Consider the following 21975-nt stretch of genomic DNA (forward strand, 5'->3'; position numbering starts at 1 on the left):
TGTGTTCTAAGGGTTAACCACTGCTGTTAAAAGTATAGAGTGTCTCTTATGTGTGGAGTATATGGTGATTGATATCAGACACTAAACTTGAAATCGTTTCTTGTTCCTTGTAATCATTCCAAAGTCATTTTATGACAAATACCAATGTAGTTTAATGCCTCTTTGGGAATAAGCTTAGCCAGATTTAGATTTGGATTTTAGACACGATTCCAAAACAAGACGTTCCAGTCACTAATCTGTGGGGATTAAGAAGAATTGCTCACAAGTGACAGAAAATATAATATTGAAGAAGGACATTCTCGTATGTACACCGTTTTGTACTGGAATGGTTCAGTTTCACTACAACAGTGTGTTTGCAAATTCCTTTCATCTGAGAGTGAGGATTAGAAATGCAAAGCACCTCACCGTGTATGAAGGGTGGGAAAGGGCGGATTATTGATTTCAGGGTGGGAAACCCAAACTGTTTCTCTGTGTGTCCCCAACACAAACTGCTGATAAAACTTAAGAAGGCTTACGGTGACAAGAGAGTGTAGGCAAACAAGCTGAGGAGGGACACATGCACTGTGACTGGGTTGAGCTCAGCTCATGCACTTTCTATCTCTGCCAAGCATGCAGGAAGAGAGTGTCAGTGGAGATGATAAGGTTTGATTAAACACACACACACACATACTGTACATAAAGCAGGGGAAGGAGGAGGATGTCCTGCGCTTGTTTGGCAACTGTTGAGTTATTTAAACTAAAGCAAACACGTGACTGTGAAACAAGAGAGAGTGATGATGAAGCTCAGTGGAAGAGGCAGTGATGAGGAAGATTGTTGAAGAGAGAGTGAACCTGTGCAGAGAGAGAGAGGGAGAAACAGAGGGAGACAGACAAACAGAGAAAAAGAGGGAGGGAGGGAGAGCAGCGTGGGAAGGAGGAAGTCCAACACCTTAGGACTTCTCGTGAAGCGTCACTTATGAGAGGAGGCAGAGGACCCTGCTCGCCAGTAGTGTGGAACGAGACAGAGGCGAACCAGGACGAGTGTCGAGGAAGTGGAGTTTGTATGCAAGTGGGGTGAAGAAAAGAAAAAGAGAGAGAGAGAGACCCTCCTCTCTGTGGGACAACTCATGAGAGAAGATGAAGAACCACATCACCAACGCCATCTCTGACTTCTTCTTTGAGTACGAGACCCCGCGCCAGGTATTGGTCAGGAACAGGAGGGTGGGAGTGGTGTGTCGTATCATCCAGCTGGGTGTCCTGGCGTACATTATTGGGTAATTCTCCTTTTCTTTTTTTTTCTCTCTTTCTACTTTGTCTGATGTGTTTCAATCTGCTTGGAGAAGGAGGTCTGATACAGGAGTGACCTCTCAGTGTGACCCTATTAAATTCAGCGAGTGTAATTCTTTTTGCTGGCTTGTGATGTCGACAGTGACATAACCCAAGACTTTTTCACTGACACTGTATTTAAGGAACCACAGACAATCTTGAAGGCGTCGTATTTGCCTTTGATTGATTGGAGATTTGTACAGTCACTGTAACTTGCCTGTGCTGGCAAAGCCAATCGCACAAAGAGTTGACTCAGAGAGAGGAATAAAAGGAAGTACGAGGGCATGATCACCGGATAGATTGTTGTTATTTTCTGCCCTTCTCAAGTTGGGACAAAAACTGCAGCATGCTTGTTGACTTACGCATTCTGAGCCACTCGCTGCCCCTGCACACACACACACACACACACACACACGCACACACACACACATGCACGCATGCACTTGCTCGGACATGTCGGAGTGTTTCCTTGGAAGAGGACAGAAAGTCTGCTTAGAATTTATCTCACTTCAGAGAACAGCATCTCATCTGTCAGTTTTTGTTAAGGTTAGATCAGTGAGGCGAAATGTGCGCGCGCGTGTGTGTATTTGTTAAAGGTGCAGTAGAGTCAGTTGTGGTCAGGTTAAGGTTATCACTTTGTTTAGACTGTCCAAAGGACCAGAAAGAAATGCAAACAAAGTCCAAACAAAACTAGCTGCAAAAAGCTGTGTTTGTATACACTTGTTTTCTTACCTCATTAGGGCATTTTATTTTCCCTTTCTGGTTTTTTTATTTTTTTATTAGTAGTATGCTCTGGTTAAAGTTCGGATTAATATGTGAAGTTAAGATGTGGCTCTAAAAAAAATAATAAACAGAAGTCAGTGTATAATCCTAAATTCCTAAAGTCTGTGTGTGTTTATGTGCATTTGTACACATGTGCACGTACAATAGGGTGAAGAATTTGGGCAAATATCTAATCATGGTTCAGTTCAGTGTTTGCTGTGTTATATTGTAGATTAAAGATATTAGAGCAACACCACACAAGTGTCTTAAAATACTCACTCATGTATTACTTTTTTAATTGCATAGAACAGACAACAATTAAAATATATTTATATATATCTATCGTTAATTGATGTATTACTGTATATATATATATATATATATATACAGTATATATATATATATATATATATACAGTATATATATATATATATATACAGTATATATATATATATATATATATATATATATACAGTATATATATATATATATATATATATATATATATATATATATATATATATAAATATATACAGTAATACATCAATTAGCGATTTCTATTTAAAAATAATTAGTTATTCAGTAAATTGCCACTTTTGGCATAAGGACCAGTAGTTCTCATGGGGACCAAAGGCCACTAATGAGGCAGGACCTTTTTTTTTACTGATAGCAAATGTGTGGTATTTTCCTTAGAACCTGTGTTCCTGTGCTTTCCCTGCACTTACTGCTCTGCACTTAACATAATGACATGATGTTAATGGTGGCGTCTCTAAGCTCCAGTCCTGTACATTTTAGCGTCCAGACTTTTTGTACTTATGGCAGGACATAAACATTTTCCTTCGAGGCCCTTGACTTATCTGAGCATCGAGCAATAACATCATTTCATGGTCATTAAAAAGCCCACAGACCACAATCCCCTCTGTTCTTTGAATGACTGGCGGATGCCTAATCAAACTTGCCGAAAGTGTTGGTAAATTTGAGGGTAACTTTACCTTTATCATCTTATTGACATTAATTGTGTTGTTCTTTTCTAAAGAAAATGGTTTAGGGGTAGGAAAAGTCGTAAGGGCCACAATTTACTTGGGGTAAAAAATTGTTCTATTAATAAAAAAATTTTATTTAAAAATTAACATTATGAACAATAAGATCTGACAGAATGAAGAATATGGTTAGGATATATACATTTTTTATAATAAATAATAATAATCTGATTATATAAGTGATATATAGGCAGAATGAGGGTTCAAATTGATTTATTTAGGGTTAGGCAATTTAAAAAAAAAAAGTTTTTATGGTTGCATTTTATAATCATTTGGCTTAAATGCGAGTTGAATGTAGGGGAAAAGCGCCATTTGTTCAGTCTGTCTTAACGTATGGAAGTCAGTAAGTGTCCTTGAACCTCTCACTCTGTGCGTGTGTGTGTGTGTGTGTGTGTGTGTACACACCTCTGAACAGCAGAACCTGAGGTGCTTGTGTGTGATGAACGCGCTGAGGCATATGCTAACACAGATCACAGTCAACTGCTGCCCAATTCACTGCCAAACAGCAGCGTGTTACACTCTGCCAGTGGTTCTAAACTGTGACCATAAATGTGACAGAGAAAGACAAATTTATGAACATATTTTTTCTTGCTCATGGCAAGGTTTCTCTCACTTTCAGTTTTCATTTATTTCTCCTTAAAAAAAAAAAAAAAGAGGAAACAGATTTAATCTGATTTGAAGAAGCACATTGGCTTCTCTCTCTCTGTGGTTGCTATTTTGTCACGGTACGTTCGTGTCCAGAGTCAGAAAAACCTTCATTATGATCACAAGTTTCATTTCAAAATCTTCAGACGGTGTGAAATGTTTAGTTTCTGATAAACAAAAAGAGAGAGAAAAAACAGCTGCAGCGTGTTTTCAAAAAAAATGTTTACATTCTGTTGCTTTTAACCCTTAGAACACTATTACTACGTTTAAACATACAGTATATACAGAGAGTATGAGAAGACGTATATCCTTTCAGCACAACCGAGAGCCAATCAGCAAAAAGTACTCAATAATGTTTAAAATCAGATTGAGTTTGTGAAATTTGGAAATCCATCACAGTTCAAAGTTCACTTGGCTCATTTTTATGAACAAAAAGAAAAGAAAAAAACGGTCTATTTTGTGACTTCTGCACAAATATTGCTACTTTATATCCCTACTTCAAATGCGGTGTATAAAATGAATCATCAACACATAAGAAGACTTTACACATTTTTTAAAGCCTGAATATGTTACCTGTAAACACACACATGTGATGTCCATATAAGGAGTTGTGTATTATTCCCACGGCAGTTTAACATGAGTGCACCTGCAGCACAGATCCGTGCCGCGTGAGCACTAAGGGTTAAGGAAGACAGAGCACCCATGCACAATCCTCCCTCCCTCCCTCCCTCTCCTGCGCCCCCTCGTCACCTGCCTTTTGCAGCCATCTCGCCACACTGAGTTTGGCCAGTGATGGACATGAAAGGAGATGTGATTATTAAGCTGTCTAGATTCACTTCCTCAGGATTTAAGCAGCAGGTAGACAGGCCGCCGCAGCGGCAGCAGCAACAGTGAACCTGTGACTCACTGATCGCCTTGTCAGTAATTCTACTTTTCATTTTAACTTCAGGCTTGTCACTTCTTATTTACTTTTTCATTTTTTTTACTTGCTGCTACTGTGTTTGGTACACGCTGACAAAAATGACAACTCTCACATTATGGCTTGGCTGTAATCACAGAGTGGGAGCAACACATTCCAAACACTGCTTTATATCTATATATATATATATATATACTGTATATGACATAAGACAAAATCTTGACATTAAAGCAAATACTCATTTAGAAACCCATAACGCCTGTTCTTTTAAGGCCTGTTCTTTTAATTAAGTCCCCAACCGTTTGCATTTCACAGTTGAAGGTGGATTTTTTTTCTCCCCCCCGTTTCAATTTGTTTTCACAAAAACGAATACTAATCTCCGTGCCACAGAGTGGTGGAAAGAGAAAAGCCCTGCGCACATGAAGGAGCCCGCACCGTGCCTCGCCGCTCCACTTCTGTCGGAGCAGATAGAAATCTCACTCACACTGCTGTTTTTAAAAGATCCTTCCATTATTTCATGCTGGTGGGGTTTTTTTTTCTTTCTCTCCCTCTCCTCCACTTCTCCTCCTACAGTCTCAGCACCAACTTACATCATTTGATTGGTTTCCCTGATAGGACCGAGTGGCATTTCACTCATTATGCATCTTATTTCTCTGTGCAGTCTGAAAGATGTTTCAAAGATGTCCGTCTGTTGCTTTCATTGTGCACAGACAATACATGTCGCTGTAGGCTTCCTGCCCAGGGATGATTGCTTTTTACATTCTATATAAACATACATTTGTGTGCATGTGCATACAGTCTCTGCCCAGTGAATAGCAGCTGTCACTCATATACCTGGACAGCCACACACACACATGCACACACAGACACTGAGTGACGCAATGAGAAACTCCTCTCTCTCTCTCTGCAGAAAATAAAAGGCGCTGCATGCAGCTGATTTCTGCTTGATGCTAATCGTTTTATGTGGCGAAGGATTCGAGCACTTATTCTTAATTTAGCTCTCGAGACAAAAGTGCACTAACTCACCACAACAGACTTGGGATATTTAAAGCTGTCGTGCATCACGTTTAAATACAAACAAATGTCAAATGAGTTCACACATCGCCACTCCATCATGTCAGTCTCAGGCAGCATAGTGTTGTGTGGATCTCGTGTCACCTGTTGACATTCCCACGCTGTGCATAGGGAGGGATTGGTTTTATGTGAAGACAGACGGAGGCAAGAGCGACGCTGTGTTAGTAAAGCGGGATGACAGGTTGTGGCGTATGACTTATTTCATTTAAATATTTAAAGGCCTATGTTGGGACAGGTGCGGGACACTAGCAATAGCTATCATCTTTATACAAAAAAACAGTTTCTACATACAGCAAGCTGGAGTTGTTCTATGCTGATTTGCATCGTTCCTTATTCCTGTACAACTACAGTGGGATTTCTTTCTAAATAAAAGTCAGTTTTATTGTTTTGACCTGACTTTTAACATGCAGTAAATTGCAAATAAATAACTGCCACGTATCGAAGGTTCAAAGTGTTCTGGAAAAATGGGCAAAAGCACTTGGTCACAGGACATTTTCTGGCCCTTTTATGGGCGCAATAACATGGTTTTACTGCACAACTATGATCACTTTATTTGAAATTGGTGTTTTTTTTTTGGAAATGTCACACACTGTCACTGTCACACATGTATCACTGTGAGGTGTCCTGGCGGGATGTGGAGTGGCGGTGCAGAATGTCAGCATTGCACGTATGCATGTCCTTGCCTGTGGGTTTAAATGTTTGACTGTTTGCTTGAGTGGGAGTCTGAGGTGCTGACAGACCTGACAGGAGACTGACTCTCTATGTCCCCTGCAGGTGGGTTTTCATCTACGAGAAAGGCTACCAGTCCACGGACACGGCAATAAGCTCCGTCTTCACCAAAATGAAAGGCGTGGGCTACACCAGCGTGAATGGGAACGAGAGAGTCTGGGACGTGGCCGACTACGTCTTCCCACCGCAGGTTGGTGACAGGTTAGCTGAAGCCTTTCATGCATGCACAAGCCGCTTGTTTTTGCACAAGGTATGAACCCTAACCCCAATGACATCACAGGTCAAAGCAGCTTTGGTTAGCAGCTCACTGTTAGTACATTAAGCGCCATTTTGTGTCTTTGCACCATTGAAATAATTCATTGTTAAAGTGGACAGAGGCTAAATTCAGTCTGCTGATGAGTCCAACATTGTCTTCCTCTGTGCACTGGCTTCGACTCTTATTTCCAGGTCAATGCCCAGCTGGGCGGGAACTGTGGCACATGCACAGAGCACTTAGTTATTTAAAGGGCAGTTTCACCCATTTTTAGTGAAATGAAGAATAAACTTGAAATCCTTCTGATGCTGCTGTTTGTTTAATTCGACCAAATTTGACCAGTTTTTTTAATTATTTATTTATCAATTTTTTCAGATCTTTTACTCAAAACTTGACAGTAAGGGTTTTTATTTTCTTTGAAGGAAGTAATTTTGACGTTGACTTTTTGTCAATTTTATTAGATTTACTTTTTGTTATCTCAGATCCACTGTCTGATGATCAAATAACACATTTATCTCTGGAAATTAGTAAAAAAAAACAAGTATATTTTTGGGTGAAGTGCAGATAATGCAGATTTGGTACAGTAGTTTCAGTCAGACAAAGGTTCTAAGTGACTGTTGTTGATTTATATTAAATCTGAGTCAGAGGTAAATGGCTGTCAGACTGACTTCACATCAGACACAGAATGTTCTGCGTCCCCAATGAACACTGGTCACATTGAAACAACAAAGCTTTCTTGTACATCTAAAGCATCCGTGTTGGTAGATTTAATGCCAGATCCGAAAAGTGACGCAACGTTGGAGCACACACAGGTTGACGCCTGACGATAGAGGCTTTGTCAACATTAGTGCGTCCTTGTGCTTCCCAAGAGTCGTTTCATGGATCCTGTAACGATCTGAGCAAACAATCCTCCTTTAGAAACACTGTGGTCAAATGTCTTAAAGCCCCGTGTTTACTTGTAAAGTACTGTCATCTTTGAAATACAATAAATAATACTCCACAAAGGCTGCCATGTTTGCTTAGAGGTGTGGGCCTTCTTTCATGCAGAATGGCTTTGGCACAAGGTTTGGTATAAATATGTCACATTAAATGAGACTTCCACTTTGATGAGGTAAATATCAGTTTTCTGTTAAATATCTGACTTTACAGTCTCACTAATTCCTGTGAAGTTGCATCACTTTTACAGTAAATTACTGGATCCACATGTTTTATTTTCACATTAAGTTACTGAATCATTATTCCTGCAACCTCACAGTTGTGTCATAAAACTGTGGTGTAGCTGTATATTGTCTTCTGAATATACTGTAACTGCACAGTAGTAAGATCATTACTATTATTCAACAGTATTTTACCACTATATTTTAAAAAATGATCACATCTGATTTGACGTTTGCTGTCATTGCTATACACACCTTTTGACATTTCAAAATAAAAGTAGTTCGCGCCGCACCTTGCTTTCACTCTTGTCTGCTGAGCCAACAGAATTGTGGCTGTATGTTAATATTTGTCACACACTCCACCCCCAGGTGTAATTATCTTTTCGTTTTACGTGACGTTTACGGCCCTGAGACCTTCTTTCAGAGTCACACGAGCATAAAATAATCCAAAAACAAACTCACCCAGACAGGCTCCGCCCTCTACACCACACCTGAAAGTCATCAGGCAATCAAGGGCGAGAGCAGAGGCAACATCAGCTGTGACAACAGTCGGCTCCTGAAAGAAGAGACTTAAATGTGCCATGTTCTTAAAACAACTATATTTCAATTTAAATGGACACCAATGAGGCAAAGTGTCACCACACATTGTACTATGCATGGTTATGTATGTGACAATTAAAAATGTCATTGAATTGAATAGAATATTCTATACATTATAGAGAAAACACCTCATATAATTGTCCATGAGCAGATAATGGAGATAATAGTGGTCCACTTTTGTCATCAGCACCTCACTGAGAGCATTTGTTGCTATTTCTGTAAATGCAGACATCAATGTGCTTATCTGAAGCTCAGAGAGAAAGGAAAAAAAACGTATGTTATGTTGAATATTTTTGTTTTTTTCAAGGTTTTTCCGTTGTCAGCAGAGTTGTCACACTACGATCAATTCACGCTTGACCGGCATAGCAACTACGTCAATGTGTCGCTCTGTGGCTTAAGATTCATTTAGAAGATGTTAACACATGCTTTCTTGAAATCCTCACTCTCAGGGAGACTCGTCTTTTGTGGTGATGACAAACTACATCATAACTGAGGGCCAGAATATGGGAAAGTGTCCCGAGGTATGTAAAATACCCTTTCATTCTCATTTCTCATTTCTCGCTGCTTCCCCCAGCCCCCTCAAGTATATACACTTCCATAAATAGTAAAACAAAGCGGAAACTGCGACTCATTCCGAGACTGTTTGTGTAATTGGATAATTGTGTCTCAAATCGCTGAAAACAATTCTTCTTAAACGGAAATGTTTCAAGACGACAGACTGGTGGTTTCTCTATATGCTGCAGAATGTAAAATAAGTGCTGACTGTGTCATTTCCTCATTGTTACTTGTGTGTCCTTCAAATCCTTTATTTTTTTTACATTCTCTTGTTTACGACAGCTGAAAGGCAAACACAACTGCAGCTCGGATGCCGACTGTGAAGGAGGGAGTTACAAACGTACGGGACATGGTAAATCCTGACGGCCCGACAGTGCGTGACCTCAGCTGTCCTCACTGAGTAACCGTCTGTCTGCCGGTGGCCAAACTCAGTCTCAGACCTCTGGCTTTCCAAACGTTTTGTTTTGCTTTGCGCTGCCAAAGACGAAAAGCCTTCTTTAAACTTTGCGAGGCCGGCGGTGCGGGAGGCAGAGGTGCATGTCAGGTTGTGGGGCAGTGTGTTTGCAGAATGGGTTGTGTCTCTCTGAGAAGTGCTTTATAACGAGCTCGCACACAGTATAAACTGAAACTGCACTTGATCTCATCACGGCTGAGGTAAATATTTGTCTAATGCGGACAGAAAACTGATTAAAATCAACAACCGGCGTCTTAGCAACCGCGTTTGTTGATCGCTGAAGTATATAATAACTGCAGTGCATAACTTAATATACATAAATGGTTACTGCGGTCACTAAACCCAGATTAGGCATGTCAGCTTCACACCGCTGTCTCGGTGCTTCTCAGTATAGCAGTGTTTAGATCTCGTGACATTCAGGAACTGATTTGCTTTATATCAAGTCAGACAGAGGTAGCCGCCGCAACACTGTGCTACGAAATGCAAAGAAGTGATCACGAAAAGACTCACACAAATGCTCCCTCAGTCAGTTAAAGGAATACTAGCTTTGTATTACTAGAATAAGGGTAGTAACTGTGCTTCCCAACCTCAGGTTTCCCCTGAGTTGCCCACCAGTGACACTTATTGGTCCCGTTACATTCTGGAAATGAGGTCCCGTCCCCCTACGAGTGGGTCTAAAAAGTACGGAATTACGTACCAAGTGTCACTGGTGGGCACGTAACAAAAAAAAGAATGAAGATATTTCTCAACTCAGGGGAAACGGAGGTTCGGAATCACCATTTTTCAAAAACGCAGCAGATACAGATTAAAAAAAAAACCTTTATTAATCTCCAAAAGGCAATTACATTCCTAAAATCCGCCGACCACACAATAAATACAAGACAAACCTTGAGTGTCAAAACACTGCCTTAAGCAAGCAGACACAGTCTCATGACTGCAGGACCTGTGACTACAGATGTCCAATTAACTCTGAGCTGAGAGAAAATATAAGCAAACAGCTATTAAAATCAAATATCCATTCAGATAAGAGCTCGTCTAAACATATACAGTATTGATGTGGGACTTCAAAGAGCAGCGGCATACGTTTATTGTCCTCCATCTGTCCCAGGGTCAAATCCTGTGATGTTCTTTGTGTCCCACATCACCTTCAATAAGACCACTGTCTGCTGAAGCTTCAGATCTGTCTGTTACAGTCAAATAGACCTTTAGGTGCCAGTGACTCTCGTCTCTGTGCTTATAAACACGAGCGGGCCAATGATGGAGAACTATCGGTTAACTCGTGCGGCACATGATGAGAGGGACTGATAGCAACAAAACTAAGCACATGGAGAGAAAGGAAACGTTAGGTATCAGGGCAAAGATAAAGGAAACCGCTGTTTCAGCGTTTGCTCCGCTCATATATCTTGCTTTCTGCTCGTCATGCGTATTTAAGATAAGATGGAAGCGGGAAATGTTGAGATTTGCTTCACTGTTAAATCCTTTTTCTTTCTTCTTTTTTTTGTCGCGCTTGAAACGGAATGTCTGCTCTAATTTCTGATTTTGTCCCATCGATGAACTCACGTATATTTTTCCGTTTCAAGGGGAAATGACGGGAATCTGCGTGAATGCCACAAAGACCTGTGAGGTGCTGGCTTGGTGTCCCATTGAGGACGATCACGTCATACCGTAGTATGTGGCAACGCTCAAGTGTTCATTCTACAAGCTGAGACTTCATATTGTCCAATGATTCAGTGCCATTTTTACTTTTTTTTTCTCTTCTCCTCCCTAGCCCTCCTATGTTGATGTCTGCGGAGAACTACACCCTGTTCATCAAAAATTCTATCACTTTCCCCTTATTTGGCGTCACCCGGTGATTATTTTGACACTAACGTGGTCAAATCTATAGAAATAAATAGCCAGACTTTGGCGTATACTGCTAATGCTGATGCTGCGGATGATAATTGTCAAATCAGTAGTGCCGATAGGAAAAAGGCATATTTCATTTTGAACATCCATTTGTGTTTTTCAGGAGTAACCTGGTGGAAGGCGTTGATGCATCATACATCAGTAAATGTCTTTACCATCCAGAGAATGCTCCTCTGTGTCCAATATTCAAACTGGGAGACATAGTGAAACTCTCTGGCTTTAACTTTGAAACCATCGCCCAAGTGGTAAGTTTGCTTACACGGGAACTATTCTATTATAGTCACAGCTGTGCGTCGTCCTTTTTTCTTTCTCGTGTCGTAACAGAGGCTTGTGCGTTGACAGGGAGGGGCCATTGGCATTGAGATCGACTGGACGTGTAACCTCGACGTGAACGTCAAACACTGTAAACCACAGTACAACTTCCACGGTCTCTATGGGAACCCTGATGAGACGGACAAGGCCAGAGCATCAGTGGGCTACAACTTCAGGTGTGTAAGTACACGATCGAGCGATCTAAAGGTCAAGGGTGAAGGTTGCTTTATCACTCACACACACATAACTGTGTGTGTGAGTGATAAAGCAGCAGTACAGCTGTATGACTGAGTGTGAGTGAATGGGTCGATGTGATTTGTAGTTTAACTTGCTTTGTTAGTTAGTTGTTAGTTAGTTAGTTAGTTGTTTCTTTGGCCTTTAGTGTTCCTGCTTGTAAAGAAAGTGCTGCTGAGAGGGGTTTTCAGTTGGTAGCAATCTTCAACCTTTACCACTAGATGCCTCTAAATCCTTTTTTCTCTTGTGGTGTGGAAAGTCTTCTGACCATTTTATAACAGTCGGTGGAACAGTGGTTAGTAGTGATGCATTTTACTTATAAGCACCTTTCCAACACTTAAGCACACAAACAACAATAAAAAACAGACATCAGGACGACACAGTAAACAGATAATGGCTATTTTGAACACGTGGGTTCTGAGTTGCAGATGTTACTGTTGTCTCACAGCAAGAAGGTGTGGAGTTTGCATGCTCTCCCTGTGCCTGCGTGGGTTTCCTCCAGCTCTTCGTTTTCCTCCCACCGTCAAAAACATGTTAGAATGTTAGATGCATTTGGTCAGGCTGGTCCCTTGTGGCGGGACTCTGATCAACCCTCCATCTGACCTTGAAATTTTGTTGTGTAATTCCTTTCCTTGAGCAAATCCATCATTGACCTCTGCTAAGATTGCAAGGTGTCTGATGTAAAAATGAGTCTAGGATGAGACGGAATCTTTCGCTCTGTGTTCACAGCAGTAGGTTGTCGTAAACAGTGATGCAGATCAGGTCAGAGCATGTGTCCCACGATGGAAAAAGAGAAATCCTTAGGACGTACATTTTGTAAATCAGTGCAGATGGATGTTGCTGTGGAGCTTGCCTTTGCTTTGTGGTCCATGCTTTAGGGTTGTCACACAACACGTTCAGAGCCTCATGTTTACTCTTCGTGTCCTGATTCCTCTCTCCATAAGGCCTGAAAGGGTCTTTGGACACTTGCCAGCATATCCAGATGTCATAACAGCCCTCGAAGAGTTTGTTACGTCACAGTGTAACGCCTTTTCCTTTTGAATTTTCCTCCCTCATATCAAACTGGTCAATAATCCAAAAACAAAAATGGCTAATTCAGTGGTATGTGTTTAGTCATTTGTTATATTGCTGGCCAGAGAGTTAACTGGATCCTTCCACTTATCCACTCTGTGGCAGTGCTTGCATATTCAACAAGAATACACTAGACACTAGAGTTAAATTCGATGAAGATGGAGCGAGAGATAAGGTGACTCTAATTATTATTTATTTTTTATTAGTTATTGTTTCATTTTCTACGCACTCTGGTCAAAATCCCTCACCTCCGCTCTTATCACGTACCCTGGTATATATACAGTAGAACAGTATTTCTGATTTTCCTCCAAGGACCACAAGAGAAACAAACCACAGTTTGAGAACCATGGAACTACTATAATACTATAGAACTAGCCATGGCACACCAAAGTTCTAGATTGTAGCAAAGTATTAGGGCCACATGTAAAAAAAATGGAAGAGTATTAAAAAATAACAAAAAAAACTGCATGAATTCTTAGATGAAAGTCAGAATTCTGACTTCAATCTCATAATTCATGCCGTTTTATTATTATTTTTTTCTTTCTTTCTTTCAATTTTGTTTTTTACATGTGGCTCTAATACTCTTTTGTAGATTTCAGTGTTTGCCACTGCTCTGATGGGAATGTTAACTTATATGTTGATTGAACCTATACTGTCACTGTTCTCTGCGGTGGTCATTAGTTTATTTTTGTTCACTTCATCCATTTTCCCTGCTACGCCTCATATTGCTCAGCTCCATGTCTGTTGAATGTGTACCGACTGCAGACAGTCTCACTACAAAGCCAGTTTATAATGTTTACTCGCCCTCGGTGACTGCAGAGATTTGTCTCAGACTGTCATTTGTAAAGGACACAATGTGTTCTAATAGTCGGCTCTGTTCACACATACTATAGGCACAGTCATTATCAAGGTCATTATTTAGTCATTACCAGGCTATTACTTATATGATGATGGCAGTGCTAATTGGCTGCAGGGATGTTTACTATAAAAGCTTTCAATATGTCATCAGCGTTATTATTTATTCACTAATAATAAAAAAATAATGACTTCACTTATTCCTTTCCACTTGGAGGATTCACACAGTCTTTGTGTAAAAGTTAATTCTACACATTACCATATACTGGTACATTTTCTCAGGCTGGACAGAGTGATAGGAAGTATGTGGTTAATATGAACGTTTTGTCAAAATAATATTCTACATTTTCATATTGTAGGTATGCAAAGCATTATTTGGAGAACAAAACTGAGAAGAGGACCCTTCTCAAAGTGTTTGGGATCAGACTGGACATTATTGTTCAATCCCTGGTAAGTACATTATTGAAATATTGACAGTTAAATATTTCAATTTAATAATTAAGGGAATCAAATCTGTCATTTGTCATTTACAGGCAAGAAAATTTGATATCATCCCAACATTGACTGCTATAGGCTCTGGAGTGGGCATTTTTGGAGTGGTATGATGTATTTTTTATCATTTGCCTGTGGAATACTTTATTATTATTATTTTACAATATTATTAATACTATATTATACAATATTAAGCATATTAACATATCTCTCCTTTTTCAGGCCACTGTGGTGTGTGACTTGATGTTGCTCTATTTGCTGCCAAAAAGAGAATTTTACAAGAATATGAAATTCAAACATACAGATTCACATATACAGGTAATTTTTTGTTTTTTTTCTACTCCCATTTCTGTAATGAGTTTGAACACTGGGTGGCAGCAGAGAAGCGTTGCACAATAACACTCCAGACTGCAACACCCTGCATTATTATTTAACTGCGCATCTTTGGATGCATTTCAGTTCTGGTGCAGTAGTGAATACACAAGCCCCCAAAAGCACAAACTGCAGTAAACTTCACATTTACGACTTTATCAAGCAAAGCTGAACCATCTGTGCAGACGGCTACACTCCAACTAAAACGAACATTTTGTATTTACAACAGAACTATGTAAGGCACTGATCAGTCCAAAGTGAGTGTATGTCAAAGTATAAACTCTATATAGTCACCATGAGGAGTATTCTTTGTCACGTCACCTGAGACTTTTATTTTGACAGAATCCTGATTCGGAGGCAGGCAGCATAGAGACAGATCTATCTCAAGTAAGACATTTGCTACAGGAATCATTTTTATTCAATTAAATTAAAGAATGAATTTGTGATTTATCTATCTATTAATTTGCTTTTCTCGTGTAGAAGTGACTGACGGGCGAACTTTCAAGCGAGTGGGCCTGTTGTTGTTTTCCAAGCACACTGCACTGGACACACAAACACACTGTAAGTGGACTGGGACTGAAAAGGACGACATCCAATGACCTTGCTGCAGATGACCTGCGTTTCCTTTTGTGATCTCCAGCAGCATCTCTGTGTGTACTGCCATCCTGAAAGACTTAAGACTTTTGCAATTGATGGCATCGCTCAGCTGTGTGTGCATTTTCTTCTTTTTTCTTTTTTTTTTTTGGGCGTAGCTTGGTTTGCTTTTGTTGATGCACCGGGTGTAACCTGCACTCGACATCCGTCCAAGTGTGTGTGTGTGTGTGTGACAAGACACTCCCATGTACCTGTGTGAGCACACGAATCACCCCACAGTCAGTCATTACCTCCGTCACTGTCTTTCTTTGACACATGAAGTGTGGACGTGCCGCCCAAGAGTGATTCACCCGCTGTGTGTGCACCTTGTGATCCACTGTTACTGAACTGCAATAAAAGATGTACAGGGATGCCCCAACCCCCCCCCCGCTTTTTCTTTTGCCTCGTGGTGCAAGCAGTCAAACAGGTAAAACTGACTAAATAAATAACTAACTAAATAAATAAAGGTTTTAACTTTGTCCTTTATTCTTTGATTATGTGTAGATGTACAAAAAGCATGCAAAAAATAGCTTCTTTATATGTATTGGTACATATTTACATTGTAACAACTGCATTCCAAAGGGACGTGCCATGCGTCTGTTTTCACGTAAGCGTATCGATGCGGGTGAGTGAGGTACATTCAGAGAAACGCACAAGAAAACACAAAGACGTCCAGAAACACCGAGACAAACAGGCACCTTCAACACACAGTTCAGGACAGTTTACATACACAGCAGCGACACCACACTCACCGGCCCACACTGCCCCCCCCCCCCCCCCCCCCCCCCCGGTCATAAAATAATGACCTGTAATCACGACAAATTACTCTCGTCATTCACCACTTTTGTGCAGAAGCTGTAACGACTGCACCCACTGAGTTTCACTGCAGTGAACGAGAGAGAGTTTTTCGAGTGGGACCTCTGCCAAGGGCTGCACAATCAACAATCCAAACAAGTAGTAGCATCATGGAAAATGCTGCAAAGGCCATCTGAATGATGAATAAGTGGTGGTTTGAGCTGATTGACTCTGAGAGTGGCTGCAACAGCAATAATACATTGTAGAAGAAACATTGTCTTCTTTTAACTTTTGTTTTGCTCAAAACAATTCAGGTTTAAAAAAAAAAAAAAAAAGATACAAATTGGCAACAACATGAAGACCGTGTAGTCTTGTCAAAAAAAACAGCATCTCTCGAACGGATACAACAGTGGAGATTATTAATGCCAAGAATTTGGACAGCCAAGTGGAAAGAGAAATTAGCTTTGAGGTTCGAGGGCTGGGGTTCGTACCCCCGAGCAAGGTACCCAATCCCCATTTCTTTTTTAACAGGAAATTCTAAATTGACCCCATCCTCTTGTGTCCTCTTTGTGCCGGTCCCAAGCCTGTATAAAAATCTGGTGCAAAAATCTCTGCCAAATCATTCGCCATGGCGACCCCTAGAAAGTACCAAATGCCAAATAATAAAAAAAATAAAAATTGGTAAAACAGCCTGACTTCTGAAATTAGGTCAGAATGTGGCTCTAATCCTCTTCCGTATGAGAGGGAGCACCTAAAAGACATAAAATAAATAATAATAATAATAATAATAAGGCCAAAAATGTACCACTACATGTCATCATTTGTGACTGGGTGAATGAGAAGCGAAGCCCAAGCTGCTCCTGCGCTGTCAACCGAGCACATGATGGGATTTACCATATTTTTAGCACGGTGCAGCATTCGAGCAGTAAAACCCAGAGGCCTCTCCTCACCTCCTTACACATTCATGAGCACTCGCATCATTCCACCATCATAAAGATAGGCACACCTGATCCAATCTCGTTGCTGCAGCCTTTACAGCATTTCAACAAGTAATGGAAACATAATTTTTTTTATTTTCCATTGGTAAACATTCTCCAAAATGAAGCAGCGGTGCCGCCGCATGCAGCTCGATAGCGAATGCATCAAAAAGCGGAGGAAATTGCGAGGAGACACAGTAAATATGGTCGCTTACTCTTGATTGTAAACTGTACAATGTGTCATGGCCAGGCAGGTACTAGTAGTGTTGTGTCGTCACAATAGTTTCAATATGAATCTGGAAGAGTAAAGAGTGCAAACATGTATATTTAAGCAATGTTTTAGTTCAATTGTAATAAGGGTTACCTAAAACACAAAGACGAAGAGGATGATCGACCCTGAGTGCTGCGTCACCAGGGGGTGGATGAGACAATAATGTACACATGATTAAGATGACAACAATATTGCACCTGTGACACCATCAACAATGTCTGTATAAACACATGAATGTAAAGCTGGCAACAACAAGATAAAAAAGACACAAACAGAAAACACTGTTCCATACTTTTTGGTTCAATCAGCCCTTCACTGAAGGTTACTGTAAACACGCCTCAGCGCCTCCCGCCTCTATTTTCACTCACAGATTCTCAGCACAGACAAGAAATAAACAAAATGAACGACCAATACCTTCACACATAAAGCCACACAAACACAATTACATATTGTTTCATCCTGTACAAATCTTCCTGCATCATACAATTAAAAAAAAACATAAAAAGATCTAGATTCCTCCGACTCCTAAAATGCTCAAAAATGTAACATGTGTAAGACTTTCTTTTTTTTTTGTATTCAGATTCCACCACTCCATTTCCATTCTTTGTGCCTCAGTAAGTGTCCTTCACTGGAGGAGACGAATGGAGAGAACTGCACTCGCTGTTTGTGATCAGCCACACTTGGGACAGCACTGGAGTGGATGTGGATCCGTTGTTATTGTTGGCAGCCTGAGTCTCGTAATGACATTGAAATGCTTCTTTTCACTGAGGCTGCAGCAATCAGAGCCTCTGCCAGCCACACACACACACACACACACACTCATGGGGGCAACATGCCAAGTACGCAAAAAAAAGGGGGAGGAATTTAATTATTTAAACATTTATCTGAGGCAGAGCTGCAGAAATGCTCACACTGAGTAAAGTCAGCTTAGTTGCAGGTTGTTTTTTTTTATCTCATTCTCCCAATATTTCCAAGCTCTATCAGATAATTATCAATTAATTATCGGATAATTATCAAGACTGTGCAAAACATTACTTTGGTGTGGATGGGGGTCATATGTGAATATTACACAGCTGTCTGCAACTCTTTGGGATTTTTTCTTTGCAGTTGTTGATACTATTATTCTGCCTCCTTCATCTGAGAACTGGCTCCATCAAGCAATACTATCAGATCTGACTGATAGATAAGAAGGTGCTGTGTTCGAGTTCGCAAGTTTGTGCGTGGGTTTCCTCCCACCCTGAAAACAAGGTTGTCGCATGAGAACATAGCTCTCTCAGATCTCCATTAAATTCACACAGTGAGCCAGTGAGAGCCACTATACCCTTCACTCGCACTTTCCTGCTGTTGTGAAGCCGTCTGAATCTCCCCTACTACATTCTTCATATTTACTACTGAAAACAGTGTTGAAAATCAAAACATTTATAGTACTTGGTTTAGTTTAGTACCTTAACGCACGACTACAATCTGTGTTAAATTCTCACGCAGTCATTCCCAGATACTAGAACCACACACAGGCATCATGTGAAATTTAGTTTTGGGCATAGAAAAAATATATAACAAATTAAAGGATGTATGCATTAAGTCATGAAATGACCATCATATGTTTTCATTGATTAAGGAAACATTTTTAACTGAAATATTAGTTTCACTGTTTGATGAAAATCGACAATTTTGAATTCAATTCACAGCCTGTTCTGTCCCAAATTCTAGTTGCATGTTTTACATCTTCTAAATTGTGATTTTTTTTCACAAATGTAATCATTTAAGGTTGTTAATGTTCTTTGCTCAAGATAAAGTACACCCACTGTGACCCACTGTGATCGACAAAGCCAATATCTGTGACATACACTGTGTTACCTATCTTCTCATCTCCTCTACCACGATAAGAACTTGTGCCTTCTAATCTGGATTAAACTGAAATCAGAGGGAATCAATCAATTAAGGATGGGAAGACAAAAACATAGCGAGTAGGAACACAAACGTGTTCTGACTTCTTTCAGACAGCTGAGGTCCTTTGTCCTATTGTTCCACCAGGTCAGTGAAGGCAGCACAAGAAGCCCTTCCATTCACTTCAAAATAAAAGCTTGAGCTGATGGCACATGCATAACAGGGCGGCGAGACCAAGTCATTACGAGGGGACGCATATGTACAAATATTAAAATGACTGATCTCTGATCAGAAATCAAAAGCCCTGTACTTCACTGAGGAGGCAATCGAAGAGTCATTTCCATGCTGAAGTCTGTGATGAGCATGAAAGAGGAGGGAGGTTTTTCTTTTTTTTTGGTGACACGTGGCTGTGAAAAGTCTGATGATTATGCGGCATAACTATTCAACCATGCATATGCGTTGAGAAAAAATTAAGTTTCAGCCAGGGTTTTTTTTCCTGCCACAAAACTGTGAATTTGACAAATATTTTCTTCTCTTTTCCTGTAACAACAACTTGAACTGTTCACAACCCGGAAAGTTCCTTTAGTTGGTTCACTGATGCCGAAGACAATAGTACGAGGCTGAGTAGGAAAGACAATCGACCTTGCAGATCAAGCCTCGTGCCCAGAAACTCCACAGTGAAGAAGGAAGCTGGATTTTTTTTTTTCTTTTCTTTTTAAAGGGATTGGAAGCAAAAAAATGAAAGCAAGCCTGAGGCGAGCGCACAGTGGTTCAAGCGAAGGGATGTAAAGAGCATGGATTCAAAACTCAGTTGAAGGGAGACTCAAGAGGAGGGCTCGTCTTCATTCAGATCCTCCAGTTCTCCTTCTCTGGGTCCATCTCCAGTGCTGCTCTTTCTGTGAGAAGACATAAAAGAGACTGAGAGGAAATCTCTACTTTTTAAAAAAAAAAATAATATCACACTGGACAACCAAGGAAAGAGATCTGCAGTACTGTGCAGAAGTCTTCCCCCTATAGCTTTGCTATCATCTTCTTTAAAATATAGAAAATATGTAACAAACATAATAGTTTCTACAGGTAAAAGTTGGTATTCAGTGTGACCTCACTTGGTATACAACACATCTTGAACTTTTTTTGGGGGAGACCATCTTGAAGTTTTCTTCAGTAATCTTACAAAAATATGATTTTGTCTGTCAACTCCTGTGTTATTTTTTTTGCAATTGTTTTATTGTGCAATGGAGCGATTACAGGATGCTGCTTTGAAGGCAAAGACTGAAAGTTGGTGTTAACCGTTATATTAACCGTTAGTGGTCATGATGCACGGATCTGTGCCACAGGTGCATCTATGGTAAATTGCTGTGGGAAAAATACAAAACACCTTATATGGACATCCTGGGGGTGAGAGTTTGAAGGTCACATATTCAGGCTTAAAATTTTTTTTTTTTCCCCGACTTCTATGTGTTGTTATGATCCATTTTATATCGCATTTTTAGGAGTGGTATAAAGTAGCAATAATTGTGCAGAAGTCACAAAATAGACCGTTTTTCATTAAAAACTTTGAACTGTGACATATTTCCAAAGTTTATAAATTCTATCCGATTTTAAACATTTTCAGTGCTTAATTACTCAGGTGGGTTTATATAGCTTTTTCATCAGATTGTCTAGGTTGTGCTGAAAAAAAGGATATAAGACACTCTATATTGCACATTCTTATACCCTCTGTATATACTGAATGTTTAAACAACGTAATGGAAAAAAGTTCTAAGGGTTAAAAAGCCTCCGAGGAGTTCAACGAATACATGTATGTAATGCTCAAACTTGCATAACAGACCTTTCTCTCAGCAGCTATATTCCACTTGCTTTAGATGCAGGAGGTACCCATGATATTAATTATGGTTCCACTCCATCTAAGTTGAAAAAGTAGTCCTGCTGTTGTTCAAGTGTAGCTGGAGGTCACATCTGAATAATTGACACTTCAGCCTGTAGAAGCATTTTCTTTTCTGAAAAATGTTTCATTTTTCAAAACTGCATACACATTTCCTCTATTAACTGGTTGCATTCTAATTCAGAGAATGCAAAATAATAACAATAATAATAATAATGATAATAACTAGGACTGTGCGCAGTCATGAACGCAAGTATTGCTTCGGGGAGTGCAGCAGTTCCCGGACCGCTCTGTTTCCCTCACTCCACAAACTTCACTGTTATCCGGTAATTCGTAAGCCACATAATAATAATAATACTAATAATAACGCATGCGTGTTGAAGGTCGGTCTCTTGTGTCACGAATGAAGTTTCGAGGAAATCGGTCAATTTATGGCGAAGCTATAGGGCACTTTCTGTTTTGTGGCGAATGGTCGAAATTCGCCAAATTTCTGATGGTTGCCTTGTTTGAATTCTAACTGGATGACTTCCTGTTGAGTTGAGGCCATGGTCCCAATTTACTCTTTTGTTCGTCTTGGGCTGTTACAAGTTCCCACCAGATTACGTCAAATTCGGTGCATCTTAATCTTGGCTTGCATCATCCATGTTTCACCTTGGGGGGGCGCTATAGAGCCCTGGTGCAGTGTTTGGATCAGAGATCTGGGCCAATATCGCATTTTTGCCAGACCTGACCTCTGTGAAAAGTTTCAAGAGTTTTTATGCACGTTAACCCCCTCAAATATGACCGCTATGAC

The 21975-nt window shown here is 40.2% G+C and overlaps 2 protein-coding genes across 4 annotated transcripts in view; one reads left to right on the top strand and one right to left on the bottom strand.

Moving 5' to 3' along the window:
- Window positions 1–1001: 1001 nt before the first annotated feature.
- On the top strand, window positions 1002–15846 carry p2rx1 (purinergic receptor P2X, ligand-gated ion channel, 1). Of its 3 annotated transcripts, XR_009240042.1 has the most exons (14): window positions 1002–1253; window positions 6520–6664; window positions 8934–9005; window positions 9322–9391; window positions 11074–11161; window positions 11262–11342; window positions 11502–11643; window positions 11741–11886; window positions 14230–14320; window positions 14404–14469; window positions 14585–14680; window positions 14964–14991; window positions 15077–15121; window positions 15215–15846. XR_009240042.1 is itself a non-coding variant. In XM_058626514.1 (13 exons), the coding sequence occupies exons 1-13, from the start codon at window positions 1117–1119 to the stop codon at window positions 15218–15220; spliced, it is 1185 nt and encodes a 394-aa protein (XP_058482497.1). In that variant the 5' UTR covers window positions 1002–1116; the 3' UTR covers window positions 15221–15846. The 3 variants fall into 3 exon arrangements, 2 of the variants coding, with proteins under 2 accessions (XP_058482497.1, XP_058482498.1); XM_058626514.1 differs by lacking the exon at window positions 14964–14991; XM_058626515.1 differs by lacking the exon at window positions 14964–14991 and having other exon boundaries at window positions 9322–9379.
- Window positions 15847–17444: 1598 nt separating this feature from the next.
- camkk1a (calcium/calmodulin-dependent protein kinase kinase 1, alpha a) overlaps window positions 17445–21975 on the bottom strand; it is a 64187-nt gene continuing 59656 nt past the window's right edge. Inside the window, exon 17 of the mRNA XM_058626513.1 lies at window positions 17445–20193. Coding sequence (XP_058482496.1) covers window positions 20121–20193 — 73 coding nt within the window. The 3' untranslated portion in view covers window positions 17445–20120. The remainder of the gene's footprint in view (window positions 20194–21975) is intronic.

Source organism: Solea solea, chromosome 4 (genome assembly GCF_958295425.1).
Source record: "Solea solea chromosome 4, fSolSol10.1, whole genome shotgun sequence".
NCBI lineage: Eukaryota > Metazoa > Chordata > Actinopteri > Pleuronectiformes > Soleidae > Solea > Solea solea.

Bases quoted from the DNA above. Each gene is read 5' to 3' on its own strand.
- p2rx1 (XM_058626514.1), top strand. From the start codon at position 1,117: ATGAAGAACCACATCACCAACGCCATCTCTGACTTCTTCTTTGAGTAC. The intron at 6,665-8,933 runs GTTGGTGACAGG...CCTCACTCTCAG, and splicing joins ACTACGTCTTCCCACCGCAG to GGAGACTCGTCTTTTGTGGT. The intron at 9,006-9,321 runs GTATGTAAAATA...TGTTTACGACAG, and splicing joins ATATGGGAAAGTGTCCCGAG to CTGAAAGGCAAACACAACTG.